At 39.6% G+C, this 16086-nt stretch overlaps 1 protein-coding gene across 1 annotated transcript in view; it reads right to left on the minus strand.

The window, feature by feature from the left end:
* Positions 1-16086, minus strand: part of Chd2 (chromodomain helicase DNA binding protein 2) — a 110612-nt gene that overhangs the window by 61789 nt on the left and 32737 nt on the right. The window contains exons 6-14 of the mRNA XM_051148729.1: positions 14914-15021; positions 12242-12382; positions 10625-10758; positions 9186-9411; positions 8457-8557; positions 7174-7218; positions 6825-7003; positions 4955-5079; positions 1423-1639 (exon numbers count right to left, since the gene is read on the minus strand). Of these exons, the coding sequence (XP_051004686.1) occupies positions 1423-1639; positions 4955-5079; positions 6825-7003; positions 7174-7218; positions 8457-8557; positions 9186-9411; positions 10625-10758; positions 12242-12382; positions 14914-15021 (1276 nt within the window). The remainder of the gene's footprint in view (positions 1-1422; positions 1640-4954; positions 5080-6824; positions 7004-7173; positions 7219-8456; positions 8558-9185; positions 9412-10624; positions 10759-12241; positions 12383-14913; positions 15022-16086) is intronic.

The following is a 16086-nucleotide window of genomic DNA, read 5'->3' on the forward strand; positions in this document are numbered from 1 at the left end:
AAAGAAACTGGAAAATGAATGAATTCATAGTGAAACATGATCAGAAACTAAGCAAACATGATGTCTACGAACAATGTCCTTATGATTTGCTGACTTAGAACACAAAGCAATGAGTACTTGCAGGTGACTACCACCAAAGTCTAAAGAGAAAGAATACTGGGAGCTTGCTACAAAGCATGCCAGTTTGTTTTCTCCTTTTAATAACTACAAACTAGGAACTAAGAACTACTACATACAGCCTTAAAAAGTCAAAGTTGGGGCAATGAAACCTAATACAGTTTATAATCCAGATGTTTTGCTTTGTTTTGCTTGCAGAGCTGAACTCAAACCCAGAGTCTCAAGCATGCTAGGGTTTGTCATGGAGCTACAGTTCCACCCAATCAGATTGTTTTACTAGCAGCATTTAATAAAAACAAGTTTGAATCCACAAAAATATGGTTACAGCATCTATCTAAAAATTTGAAGATTCCCAGTGGCCTGCTCTTGCTACAAGCAAACTCCAAAAAATATGGTAACACAGAAGGACACAAGAGCAAAACTTCAGGACCAAACAGCCTTGTGCCTGGCAAGCTGAGGCTCCAGTTCTGTCATTCTACCCATCTAAAAGCAAGTTAGACAGACTCGCTGGATAGTTATCATCATCAGTCTGCCAGATATTTGGCACCATCGATTTTGAAGACTATTATGAAAGTTAAGGAATAGATACAAAAACACCCCAACACTAGAACTAGCACATAGTAGGTACTCAGAAAAGGTGTTCATTTCTCAAAAAAGTATTTGCTAAACAAAGACAAATTTACATCTCTGTGTGCTACTTTCATGATGCTCAAGTCAACGTTTGGTAGCAGACAATTTTGTTCTGCAGCCCTAGAGATGTATTGCTTTCCTTTGTTTTTACTTCTTTCTTGTATGTTATGAAACCTCACTGCTTTTTAAGAGATTGGGAAATAAATTCTAAGAACCCAAGTCTTTCCAATAACATCTCTGCTAGGATAGCAAAGATATTAATTCTCCATAAGGAAAGGTGATCTTAAATATAAAAATCAAACTCGAAGTGGTAATGCATGGCAGTAACCGTAGCTCTCAGGGGACTGAGGCAGGTGGATTGCCATGAGTTAGAGGCTAGCTTGAACTACATAGTAAGATACTAGGAGAGAATAGGAGAAGGGAGATAAGAGAAGAGAGAAACAGCTAAGAGAAAATCCCATGCAATTATTGGTGTTTTAAAACATAGTAGTATATGCCTTGTTTTAAAGAATAACTGAGTTTTCTTTTTGACAAAACTCTGAGTACTGAGCCCACAGTACACAGTGAGTGAATTATTTTCCTCAAGCGTTTACTAATATGGCTATAAGGCACTCTATAGGCAATCCGAAAAATACATTTAACAGAGACACTGCTTCAATCCTTTTTGTTACGTACCGTATTTCTGCTCATCAGGTCGCCTATGTAAACCACGACATTAATCTCGGGCGCCCAGATTTCAAACTCCCTCTGCCATGAGGTAAGGGTGGATAAGGGGACAACTATGAGAAAGGGCCCATAGAGCTGGTGCTGGTGAAACAGGTAGGAGAGAAACGATATGGTCTGGATGGTCTTTCCTAGGCCCATTTCATCAGCAAGGATTACACTGTTACTTCTGCAGTAGGAAAACAGCACAAACAAAAGTAATTAGTTCATGAGAAAAACAGTACCACAAAGCATCAGTTTGACCCTTCAATGAAATTTTTCTAAAAAAAAAAAAAAAAAAGAAAGAAATTTTTCTTCATGTTCGATGACTTATTTGCTTCCTAAATATGGAAGAAAGCAGAAGACAGAAATAGCAGACCAGGCAATGTATCTGTAAGTATACTCAAGACTTAGATTGCATGAGACTGCTTTAATTGTTCCTATCTTATAAGTAAGGCTCTGAACTGCATTGTCATTGCAAGGCTATCCCTCTAATAGAAGAAACAGGTTTTATTGTAGATATACACAGCATGTGGCCTTGGGGCCATCAATACACAAAATGAGTAAACTGGATGCACCTTTGTTCAAATTACCTTACCCCATGCCACTTGACTGACCAATACCACATCTACTGTTTTATAGACCTCCTTGATGCAGATGTAAAGGGCTAGGGTTTTTGTTTTGTTTGTAGTGCTAGAGATAGAACCCAGGGTCTTCTATGTTCTAAGCACAGGGGGACTGTTTTAAATATGACGCAGTCTATAGTTCTGGACCTCATTACTGACCTACCAAATGAGACTATCTAAGAAAGAGTGCAGGGGTTTGTTTCGGTTTTTGCTTTTTAGTTTTGTTTTCTATGAAGGAGTGAATCACTATGTAGTCCAGGCACCTGTGATTTGCAATCCTCCTGCCTCTGCTTTGAAGAGCTAGAAGGAGAGAATTCGTATATCCAACAAGCACCTTTGAAGACTGACGCAAGTGTTATGGAGCAATTTAAGAAGCACTGTACTAGAAAACAGGCAGAATTACCACCTTTTTAAAAAAAATTGTACAGATACAAAAAGAAAGACAAATGAAGAAAATGACCAGAGTTAGGAAAGCATATTTAGGAAACAGATGTGTAAAAAGTTAGAGATCCATGTACGACATAGTCTGTAAATACTGTTATGGGCCAGTGAAATAACTTGGGGCAAAGGCATGTACCATAAAGCCTAACTACATAAGGGAAGTCTCCAGAATCTACGCAGTAGGAAGACAGAACTCCTGCATGTCAGCCATGCAAGTATACATGTACACACAGGTCCATATTGAATGAAAGCAAACTTTTAAATAAAAATAGGGCCACAATGTCTGCCTCTAGCTGAGGGTCTGGGTTTCCCCAAGTATGAGAACTGGGGGCTGCCAAGGATCTCCCAGCTCTGAATTTGCTGGTTTGGGGTTTGTGCTACTTCTGGGTACCACAGCTCATCTTGGCCCTTCCCAAGCCAGAACCTGAGACATAGCCCAATTGCAGTGCCATCATCAGCTTAACCTCCCAGTGGCTTGCTCTCTTGTGCTATCTTTGAGTGCTATCTGTTCCCCTGCAGACAGTAGCTCTCCTTCCTGCTTTCCAAGCCTGAGAAGGAAACAATGAAGGTACTGACAGTCCCTCTTGAAGGCCCTGCCTGGCCTGGCTTACTAAGAACACTGTTACTCTCCTCCAGCTCCCTTCCTACTCTTTCTGACTCTTTAATCCAGAAACATCTGGAAGATTTAACTACTGTGGCTCATCTTGTCTGTGGAGGTAAACAAACGTCACTATACCAATTTGGAAGAAGCTGCAGCACAAGCACAGGCAAGCAAGCCAAGTGCTGACAGCTAGCCTCCCTTTAGGAGCTGCGGCTGGGTCTTGGCACTACCGCTATCTTGTCACCCTTGACAAGGGGGGCCTGAGGCACACAGACCTTAGGGTGCTTCTATTCTTGTTCCTGTGCCTCCAGAAAACACTGCTACCCTCAAGCAGGCCAGCCCTTCCTTCTCTCAGCTGGAGTCATGTGCTGGCACTGCAATTCAAGCCAAGTTTCTGTGCCAAACAAATTGTATGTATACAGGCTTCACTAGTGAGCCAGAGTTCTAAAAGTAAAATGTAAGCTATGGTCTAGCTAGAAAAACAAGGCATTTAATCTGCCAAGACTGTAGGCAGACCTCTTTGATTAAGGCCAACCCAGTCGACACACTGAGTCCTAGGGCAAGCCAGTGCTACAAAGTGAGAGTACCTCAAAAAAATAAATAAATAAATAAAATTAAAAAAAAACACCTCACACTAATGACTCTACAGTATGTATTGTACAACTCGAGAGAAAGCTAATGTTACCCTTGCTCCTGAGCATCGCCAATTGCAAAGTAAAAGAGCTAGTTCATATAGTCTTTTTAGTTACATCTCCGTTCTTACTGATCCTTTACAAAGAGTAGAACTCACTATCTTTCAGATGGACAGCTTCCTTTCTTACAGGCTATCTGCTTTACAAGTCCATACACATAATGTTCTTTGATCGTCCCCCTCCCCCATTTCCTCTTATCCCACGCCCTCTCCATCAAATCAAACTCCTTCTTCCCAAGTCCTCCACCTACTTCCATATCTGCTTGTGTCTCCATATTGAATTAGGTTGGCCTGCACGGTAGAGGCTAATGAAAATCATTTTTAAGCCTCTAAAATGATTGTGGCCCACTTTCTCAGTCACACAAACTTAAGCTCAAAGGTCAAACTTTCTTCACTGAGACGTTTTGTTTTGTTTCATTTTTCAAGGCAAGGTTTCTCTGTATAGCCTTGGCTGTCCTGACTCGCTCTGTAGACTACGCTGACCTCAAACTCACAGAGATTCACCTGCCTCTGCCTCCCAAGTGCTGGGATCACAGGCATGCGTCACCAGGCCAGCTCACTGAGTCTTAAAAATACTACATTCGGCTGAAAAGACAAGTAGTAACGGTGATTCATGTGAGAAATCGTTGTTGTGAATGTGTTTATAACTAGAAAACACTTCTTAACATTGAGGATAAATTTGAGTATTTTTATTTTTCAAGCTATAGTTTAATTCTGAAATAATGATACCTGTTTTACTATAAAAAAATAAAGACACAAAGAAGAGGCAGGGCTGAAAAGACAGCTTGGTGATTAAAAGCACTGGCTGCTCATCCAGAGGACATGAGTGAGCTCAGTTCCCAACACCCATGAGGCAGCTCACAAGAGTCTTTACCTCTGTGAATACCAGGTACACAAGTGGTGCCTAAACATACATACAGAAAATACCCATGTATGTAAATAAAAACATTTTTAAAAGGGTGTGGTGGAGAAATCTGTCATTAGCATTGAAGGAAGCTCACCCCAACACATCACATAATGACAGAGTAATCATGCCTACCTTGAACCACTTTAATTCTCAAAGCCTAAACGGCCCCCAGCACTTAGCTCTTAGGATAATAATAAGCCAAATACAGTAGAGAAAATCTAACCGTATCTTCTACCTACTTGCACCAGGAGTGAGCAAGCCAGTTGAGACCCTCTAGCTGATAATCTCGCAGCTCCAGATTCTCCCCGCCTAAGTATGCTGGCTGCTTCTTTAAAGCTACAAATCGTGGTCTTTGCTTTAGTGCCTGAAAAACAAAAAATAACAGAGCTTATGTCTTAGAGCATTTTTCCTGACAATTAGATTACAATGTCAGCCATATTTTATGTACTCTATGCCACATAAGCAAATACAAAAGCTCAATTTCAGGGATGAATTGTCACCCACATCAGCCCTTTGCTACTTTGTGCCCAGAGTCAGCCTAAGACCAAGTATGTTTAAATAACTTGTTCTTTTTCTGATATAAATTTGTGAACAATAATTAGCTCTTTATTTTCTCATCCTTTACTGTGTGACACAGTTACCTTGATGTTATCTTTTCTAAACAATATAGTATCACTCTAGAAGCCTTATCTTATTATGTATGAGGGTTTTGCCTGCCCGTATGCATGTGTGCCACATGTGTTCTTGGTACCGGAGGTGGTCAGAAGAGGGGTCGGATCCCCTACGACTGGAGCTAAATGGTTGTGAGGCACCGTGTGGGCACTGGGAACTGAAGCCCAGTCTTCTGCAAGAGCAACAGCGGTCCTGGACTACAAAGCTCACTCCCCAGCCCCAGGGTACCTTCCTGTATGCCATCACACTTTCCAAGGGACAGAGGCAGTTGTATGCACTGGTTGCTTTCCTCTAGAAGCCTCTTTAGTGCCCACTGAGGCTGCGACCTCCACCTCTTTCTGTTCTGACCACAGCTTCTCCACCACTAGTGACCAACAATCATATGCTAGCTGTCAAAGACAGCAGATTAAAGTTATCAACATGAAGCTCAACTTCCCTAAGACAGGCCAAGGAATCAAGCATATTTCTAGATCTCAACAAATGTCAATGAGGAAAAAAAGACTTGTACAATCAATCTAGAAAAAAAGCTTGCATGTTCAGCTTCTGATTTAAAATTCAGAGACATTTTTCCTGTTTATTTTAAAGTACCTACTTTCAAATATTTCTCACAGTATAGCTAATTCTATAAAATATCAAATTATAGGAACCAGTAAAGTTATAAAATGGAATCCTCTTTTTAAAAAGATTGTGCGTCTGTGTGTGTGTGTACATGAGTGTACTGATGTGCACTACATGCGTGCAGGACTGGAACTGGAGTCACAGGAAGCTGTGCACTCCGGCATGGGCGCTATGAACAGAACCCAGGTCTTCTCCCAGAGCAGGAAGCATTCTTACTCTCTGAGCCATTGTTCCAGGGCTCATCTTCTCATTTTCTTTTCTCTCTTTTTCCTTTGAGGCAAGTCACGTGTAAACCAGCATGGCCTTGAGCTCACTACATGGCCAAAGATAACCCTGAATTTCTGAATCCTCTGCCTCCATGTCCAGAAGCCTGGGGTTCCAGGCTTACATCATGATGCCCAGTTCTGTGTGATGATAGGCAGTCAAACCCAAAGGCTGCACACATGCCAGGTACACTCTGTTTACTGGGCTAGATCCCAACCCAAGCTGTAATTACGTATACTTAATATCATTTTTAAATCATCATTCATTCCTATTGTATTTTTGCTTCTACGTATCTACATAACTAACCCTTAGTTACCACACCTTTCTATAAAAACAATATAACAATAGGGTAGGTGTAGTGGGATCAGGAAACAAATGGATCTCTGAATTTAAGGCTAATTTGGTCTACAAAGTGAATTCCAAGACAGCCACAACAGCATAATAGAGAGACCCTGCCTCACAAATGGTATATGATATGATGTGATGATATGATGTGAAATGATAAAATATATAAAATGAGAAAAGTAAAACCACAAAATCTAACAGTCAGCAAACCTTGCATTCTCTTGTGGGAATGGTCTTGGAGTTGTTACGACTATGGAAGCTGTCGATACAATTCTGGAATTTCTTTCCAATCAAGGCTTCATCTTCCCAGCTGCATTCAGAGTAGGGCAGGCCCATCCATTTGCATAGATATTCGGGCTCATTTGAAGGAGCTGGCTTCCGGCTGTGTGCTACAGCATGTAGAAAAGTTTACCGAACAGTGTCAAAGTATAAAAAGAAAGTGAAATTCTTTTGTAATGTATAACCAATGAATACCATATGACAAAACTGTAAATAATCTGCAAAACACAAAGTGTTCATAAAAACTCAACATTTACTAAAGGTAAGATGTGTTACTCACCTGGAAAATCTGTTTGGCCCAATGTAGATTTACTTGTCTTCACAGCTAAACAAACACAAAAGAAGATAGAAAAGTTATAAATATACAGAGAAAGGGAAAGAAACAGTTTTACAAGTAAGGGGCTGGAGAGATGGCTCAGAAGTTAAGAGTAGTAGCAGCTCTCCCAGAAGACCCAGTTTCAATTCCCAGCACCAATATAGCAGCTCACAACTGTGGGTAACTCCAGTCCTAAGGGATCTGAAGCCCTCTTCTGGCCTCCTCAGGAACAAAGCATGCACTTTATGCACGGGTCCAAGACAGCCAGGGCAGCATAATATAGAGAAGCTGCCTCCCAAATAAAATAATATGTAAATAGTTACCTTTATAAATAATGAAGGCAAAACACCCATACACATAAAAAACAAATAATTAAAAAAACAAACAGATTTACAAGTAAGAATATGTGCTATTTATCTCATGTTTAAAAAGAAGCTGTAAAAAATAAAAAATAAAAAATAAAAAGAAGAAGCTATTCTGACCTAGCTCCCAGACTACCAAGCTATTACTCAATTACTTTTAAAAATAAAACATCACTGAGTTTATACTCTGAACCCACTCTTATTCTCTCCTGAGGCCGCCTAAATCAGACCTGTTCTGGCAACAGTCATTTCCTGGGTCCATTTCACAGATGACAGCCAGCCCTACTCCCAAATTCAAGGATCAAACCTGAGACAGTGGTCCATCTCAATCCCCTACTTCTACTCCAGCAAGCTCTCATCTCACTCTTAGACCACCACCTACTCTTTGTCTCGTGGGAGCATTCTATAATGCTCTCAGACTTTCTCTTTTCACAATGTATACTCTCCATTTTGGGGACTCACCTATGCATTGACAATACCTAAATGTATCTCCAAGTCAGACCAAGAGTCTTAAACTCCAGGTGAACATATATTGTAGCTTTCAGTGAATACTTGTCTCTTACATGACAACAAAGTTACCAACCTTCCCATTTTATTTCAACTGCAAAAATCAGCTCTTCTTCCTTTGATGTTTCCATTTCAGTGAATGGTATTCATTTTCTCTTAGAAAATCTTGAGAGCCAACATCCTTGACACTTCTGTCTCTCACCACTCCCAACCCAAATTACAAGCAATAATTATTAGCTCTCCACTCAAAATAAATGTAGTCCTTTGTTTAGCCTCATAAAGTAAACCTACAAATGTATTTTATAAATGTATATTATCCAAAGCCAACTGTCATTTTCTCTATGTTTACACGACTAAAGTCAGTTTTCATGAACTCACCTATTACTCTTTCTACTATCTGATACTGTTTATTCAACTCTGAGGCCAGTTCCTGTTGGCAATTGAAATATTCAACATCTTCAGGAGAAACTTTCCCTAACCTAGACAGAAGACCAAAAACAAGCATATGTCGGTTAGATCTTGGAGAGCTAGCCATATGTACCAAAGCAAACATTCTAAGTACAATATAAAACTCATTTGTTTCCATGTAGCCCTTTCATAATCTTCACTAATAACAGGTCTGTGATATGTAAAAAACAAGCAAACAAGAAATTCAAATCAGTTTTACAAATTATATTAAAACCAAGCATAACTTTAAGTGTATCATAACTCAGAGGGTTCTAGAATATGAACCTTCAACTACAGCCTAACCAAAAGAAAAAGACAAAATGTCTCTACATATAACTGTCAAATTCAAGTCACTGATTCACTTGCAGTTACTCTATGCCTCACTTCACCCATGTACAATACAGCCAAGAAAAAAAAATCACTATTTTATTGTCCAGATTGAGCATACTTAAGAAAAAAAAATGTAGCAAATGTGCAATGAGCTGTTTGTTACATCTAAAAATTGAGTAGCCGTATATGAAGATATCTATATTTAGAAAACAGAACAGTAGACTGCTCAGATGACCAAGGCAAATTTCTAGGTATCTGTGTTCTCCACACATTTTAAACACCCTTCCCTCCGACTGAAAATACAGCTTTGATCAGCAGCAGGCAACATACCATTGCTTAATTTCATCCTCTTTCTTCTTGAAGTTCTCCAGTTTTTTTAGGCCCTTCACCTTCTGTTGTTGTAAGGACTCCTCACTCTCCCATGTGCTGTGGATGTAGGACCAGCCCTTCCACTTGATAAGGTACTGGGTTTCACCTTCCTCCCTCTCAGTGTCAAAGTCACCACTAGGGTCTCCATTAGCTTCAACAGCATACACAGTGGTAGATGCTCCAGTGGCTGCAAAAAGATTCATGTCAGCTCTAAAGAAAATGTAATAAACCAGGCAACGAAAAGATTCCCAATTAAGCAACTGCCAAGATGAGTCTCTTCTTGAATAAACCAAATGCCTTTGACTTAGAATAAGCAGTCAACTTATTGTACAATTACAATTATTACAACACAGGATAGACTCGGTACTTTCAAATATTCTGAAGATGCTATTTACCTTAAAGCATGTGTGAAGTTACAAGTAGAACCAAACAAGTCCTCTGTCCAAACACCGGACAATGAAATAACAGCATCCTTTTTAGTACTGACTACCTCAAAAAGCAGATCTCTTCCTCCAAGAATAGAGTAAGAAATCAAAATACCCTCTCCTTACTCACCCTCCCAAAGCTGTTACCTGCCTTACCCTCAAATAGACCAGCGTGGGAGTGAGGAGTGTGGTTAGCCAGGCAAGGTGCCAGGTTCCCAGTCAATTCTACGTATTCTCAAGACCCAATTTCAAAAATGAAAGGGGTAGGCAGGAAAAGGACCATCATGCTTGGTTTTGTCTTTTTGCAGTATAAGGACTGGAGTGAGTGCTCCGTCACTGACCTGTATTTCCAACACTATTATTATGACATGTTCCTGATGAAAAGGTATTTTAGAACAACTTAAGAAATATCTCAATTTTTTTAATCTTTCGGTTTGATCCAAATATGTCTGTTATGAGTCTGGTATCTTCATAAGGTTATTCAGAAACAACTAACTAAACACAGATTTGCTTCATGTTAACAAGCAAGTACCTCTTGCTTATCACTACACAACTTATTATTTAACTAGCTTAAATTAAAAATCTTAAAGACACTGAAAACAGTCTTTTGCCTTTAGCTCTGAATAAGGCCAATTTCTGCAATTCACAATACAAGTTTGGACTAAATTTATCACATTAGAGAATATGTAAAATATTGGTCTGCTGAACATACATAAAAATAACTTGTGGGCTCCAGATGCAACCAGTTGGTACAGGGTTTGCAAAGCATCATTAAGTCCCGACGCAACTCCCAGTACCACATATACTGGACATGGGGTACCACACCTATAATCCCAGAACTTGGGAGGTATTGACAAGAGGATTAGGAGTTCAAGGTCATCCTTGTCTATATACCACATTGGAGGCCAGCCAAAGCTACCAGAGACCCTGTCTCAAAAATCCAAAGTGAGTAATTTGCTCCCCAAGGACACAAACCTCCTTTCTTTCCCAGTCTTGAATCTAAGACCTTTTCAATAGTTTCACTATTATCTTGCTGTTCATCAATTCCTTCTCCAGTCATTTCAATGAGATCATCTGAATCAGTCTCAAAGTCATCATCTTCTTTGTAACTGTGTGAGAAATAATGCTGAATGAGTAAGAGACTGTACCTTCAGAACCAGGCATCTCTACAGACTATCACTGGAACAGGAACCATACTCTTTCACAACAGCAAGTTATTCATAGAGTCTCTAGTCTGTGGACTCAATGCCTACTTCACCCCATTTCAAGCTCTAACGCATGCCCACAGATAAAGTCTGGAGTAGCCCACACTATATGTATAAGCAAGATACAGGAAACTACACGGATATTCTTTATTTTGGATTGAGTAATTAATATCTAAATTATGACAAAGAAAATTTATAATGAAAGAAAAATTGCTGTTATTTCAGACAAAAGGAAAACAATATTCCTAATATTAAATGCATCAATCACATAATTTTCTCTCCCTATAATAAGAAAATGAATTTAATTTAAAATGACCCAAACAGTTGAGAATTTTCACACTCACACTCCTGCTTTATAAATATAAGATGTATTTGGCCATGATGATCCCAGAACTGAGGGCAAAGAAACAGCCTGAGGCTAGTCTGAGCCACATAGTAAATTTCAGGATAGCCTTGACTACATAGTAAGTTCCAGACTAGCCTGAGCTACATCAAAAACATAAAAAGAAGAAAAACTTTTAAAACATGGGAACAATAAATATAAGGGGGCACAGGTCAGTAGCATTTGCCTCATATGAGCAAGGCCCCAGGCTTAATCTCCAACACAACAAAATAATTACAGAAAAACATAATTCTAGATTTAACACAGTAAGAAAACAAGCTAAGCTAAACACCAACATATTGAAAGCCTAGTCCCACACTTAACTATCAATTGGAAATATCGAGCAAGTCATTCATCTCTCTAGGAGTCAACTTCACATTTCTAAGTACACCAAAAGAAACGTACATATGCTCAGAAAGTACATGTAATTCACATTCTTGAGATGAAACAAATAAACCAATTATCTGAATATATCTATATCTTCTGTCACCATAAATTAACACCTCATATCCTGGAACTAACTAAAGTTTAATAACATGATTATACCCAAATCAGTAAGTACAATGAAACTTGACAGTAGCTCAGAAGTGAAAATACCACGCAGCCATGTTCTCAGCACTAGAAAGACAGGCCCTGGCCGTGCAGCGGCTCACAGTGATCTGTTGTTACTCCCATTCTCCACTGGGCTCAGCACTATTTTTCCCCAAGGATGGCCAATTTCTAAAGCAGCTTTAGCTACAGGCTTATATCCTTTTGGGGTTTTTTGAGACAAGATCTCACTGTGTAGCTCTGGCCTTTCTGGAATAAGCTATGTAGACTAGGCTAGCCTTAAACTCATAGAGACCCACCCACCTCTGCCTCCCCCATGCTGGGATCAAAGAAGTGTGCCGCCCTCGGGCTGCTACTCCTATCTGTCAATGGCATCATCTGAAACTTAAAGAACAAGTTCTAAATAACTCCTTTATGGCCTTCACATCAATGAAGAACTTCCAGGGCACAACTGACCTCACATTTTTAGCAGCTCTTCGTCGAGTCTGCCTTTTGGGAGCGTCATCATCATCATCGTCATCATCAGAGGACTCCTGCTTTTTCTTCTTTCCACGCTGAATCTTAGGTTGCTTTTTAACTGGAGGTTTGGGCACTGTTCTAAAATGAACAGAGGGAAAGAAAAAGCAAATCTGTCACTTGGTAACTACTTCAAAGCTAATTAATGGCATTTCCCAGAGCATTCTCTGCTAAGTGTTATGGACATTATATAAAAAGGGTCATAAACTATAAATATACTTTCAATCAGCCAGAAAAGCTGATAATTCTCTAAAGGGGGCCAGGCTTGGGATCAGACCTGGAATCTCAGAACTATGAGGTGACAAGAGGAGGTTCAGGAGTTCGAAGTTAACCTCCAGTACATAGTACTCTCAGAAACACAAGGGAGGGAAGATAACATGCAATCACATTAATGTGTTTCTCCTCCCTATTTAACGAACCGTAAGAAATGATCAAGGACTCAGTGAATAAGGGGCAAAGAGCCAGCATGACACTTCAGTTTTGAGTGCTAAACTCAGAGCAGAGAAAAAGTTCAGGCTTTCCCTGAGGGGCCCCAGGCCAAAGGCTAGCAAATTGTTCTGTAAATGGCTAGAGGGTAAATATTTTAGATTTTGTTGGCCAAAGCACAAAACTGGGCCACTGTATAAGTACTTATGTAAATACAAGACATATATTTGTCACAATATTATATGAGAAACATACATTTGTCATATTTATTTGTTTTTTTTTAATTTTTTATTTATTTATTTTTTTGTTTGTTTGTTTGTTTTGTTTTGTTTTTCGAGACAGAGTTTCTCTGTGTAGCCTTGGCCATCCTGGACTCACTTTGTAGACCAGGCTGGCCTCGAACTCACAGCGATCCGCCTGCCTCTGCCTCCTGAGTGTTGGGATTAATGGCGTGTGCCACCACGCCCAGCTATTTATTTTTATTGATCAAAGCAAAGATACAGTATGCTTTGGTGATATGATTAATAAAAATAGAATTCTTCTGCACAGAATGTTTCATGTAATTAGGACTCAAATTTAGTACTATTATCAAAGTAAAATGATAAGTGTTCATCAATAAAAATTATTATTAGCCTTCAGGCCATTAATAGGGTAGGTATTGGGTATGATTTGACCCCATTCCACTCAATAGTAAAAGAGGGTATATATATCTGTGGACCGGAAAGATGGCTGAGTCTGTAAAGTGTCATCACACAAGCATGATGACCTGAGTTCCGTCCCCATAATCTACATAAAAAGACAGGCACAGTGGCATATATTGGGAAAGTAGTGACAGTAGGACACTTGGGGCTGGGCTGAAGCCGGGCTGGAGCTAGGCTGAACTACTCACTGGGCCCAGGTTCCAGGGAGTGATCCTGTCTCAAAAGGCAAGGTGAACAGATAGCTCCTGAGGAACACAACCCAGAGATGACCTCTGGCCTTCCAATACACTCGCATACACACGTAACACACACACACACACACACACACACACACACACACACAAAGGATAGTTAAATTTTCTTGGGGTGTTGAGTCTGAGGCTAGCCTGGTCTATATAGCTTTTCCACAAAGGCCAGAGCTACACAGTGAAACCTTGTCTCAAAAAACAAAACCAAATATATAAGCCTGTATGCTAAAGCTGCTTTTAGAATCTGGCCATCCTTAGGGGGAAATGGTGTTGAGCCCAGTGGAGAAGGAGAGTAACAGCAGCTCACTTTGAACTGCCTCCTGGTCAGGGCTATCTTTCTAATGTTGAGAACACATCTGGATGGTATTTTCACTTCTAAACTACTCTTGAGTCTCAGTAAGTTTCTTCTGCCTTCTTATGTTATCATCATTTGCCAAGTTTGATCAAAATTACCAAACCTTGTTGCCTTCTCATCCTATGTCCATCTCTATACAATTAGGCTCTCTGCTAAGTATTATGGACATTATGTATCTATATATATATATAACTATAAACGTACTTTCAATCAGCCAGAAAAGCATTTTGATCTTAAAAATTAGTTTTTGCCAGCAGTGGTGGTATACGCCTTGATTCGCACACTTGGGAAGCAGAGGCAGAAGGATCTCAGTGAGTTTGATGCTAGCCTGGTCTACACAGTGAGTTCCAGGACAGCCAGGACTAAATAGAGAAACTCTGTCTCAAAAAGCAAAAAAGTAAGTAAGGAAAACAAGCAAAGAGTTAGTTCTCCAAAAAGAATTTACCCTGGCCACACAAACAGGAAGGATTTTTTGTTACTGCTTGAAAGCAGAAGACATAGTTGCATATACCACACACCCTAAACAAAGACTGCCATGAGGAGAAAGAAAAGAAAAGAAAAAAAAAGAAAGAAAATGCAATGAGGAAGTTCACTAGTTTGTATAATTAATATATGATAACAGTAAGATTTTTTTTTTTAATCGACTGGTTCATGAAGAAGGAAAAAGTATCTCTGGTCAGAACTGCATCCATCCAAACACTTGAAAATGATCTCATTTAGACACTTGGTAAAGATACAGGCTGGCACAAAGAGAAGAGACATCCAAATCCTGGAGCAGGACCGTTTGTCTGTTTAGGGCCCTGGCTCCAGCAGACTTCCCCTTCCCACGTAACCCACAGTAAGCTCACCCAGAAGCAGAGGCTGGGCAAGCAAGCAGCCTACCTTCTAGGGACTGGTCTTCTCGCTTTTCCTTTCTTTTGTTCTGGTTCACTCTCTGCACTGGTGCCTTGTTCCTGTTCGTCGTCTGAGGGGTCCTGTTTCCATTTTTCTCTGTGATCAAAAGCAAAACAAAATAAATTTTCTATAAGAATTACTAACCTAAGCAATCTCAAAAAACAAATTCCAAACTCATCTTCTGAAATACAGAATATATGTGCCTTAGATATTATTTTTTAAAGAGATATATTTAAGATCAGTTTAAATTGTTTTTTGTTATTCTTTCTGAATTATATACCACCTCTTCCTAGTATAATTCTAATAACAAATATAAATGGAGACTATAATTTTCAAATGACCTTTTCTATGGATAAAAAAATGCTATTATCCATTCTATTTTGTTCACCAGTGTATCACTAACAAGACTGAGCCCATAATACATATAATGCAAGCTTTGGCATGCATGAGAACTAGCGAAAGAACTTGCTTCTGACTCAAAGGCTATCAATCATGAAAGCTCTGAATTTTAACAAATTCACATATGATGCTGATATTGGGTATATATGTATTTGAAACGGGGTGGGGGGACAGAAAGAAAACACACCCCAAGACTTGTATTTTGCTGGGCTAGGCCAGTACTCTTCCTCTAAGCTCCAACTCCAACCTATATAAAATGCTTTAAGTCTTTAGAACATAATTAAAACAGTGCCTGGAGTTATTTTTCAGTGCTGAACCTAACATCCAACTAAGCAATCTGTTCCGTTAAAACTAAGTCTTTAGTCATCAGTAGATAAGGGGAGTGTTCTTTTGCCCCTTTAGATCTTACAAGGCTTTAAAGAGCCATAGCCTACTGGTGTCCTATTCCTAAGAGCTTTAGCTTTTTAAGGCAAAACAGGACACCACAGCTCATTTCTCACCTGTAGTGAACAAAGTATGTTATAGCTACTGGGCATGAAAGACCTAGGGAAAAACTGGCAGGTACATGCTTAAGGTTCCTCTGTAAACAAAACAATTACCACTGTACCCATGGGTCCCCTTTACAGGTCATAATCAAAGATGCCTGTCGCAGAACAACCAAGTAAAATTAATATTCTTCATAGGACAAGTCAAGAAAAACAGTGCTGGCTTGCTCCCAAAGGGGGTTGGATCTACAGATTCCTGGGCCCTTCCAAACAGCTG

This window comes from Acomys russatus, chromosome 7 (assembly GCF_903995435.1).
Source record: "Acomys russatus chromosome 7, mAcoRus1.1, whole genome shotgun sequence".
NCBI lineage: Eukaryota > Metazoa > Chordata > Mammalia > Rodentia > Muridae > Acomys > Acomys russatus.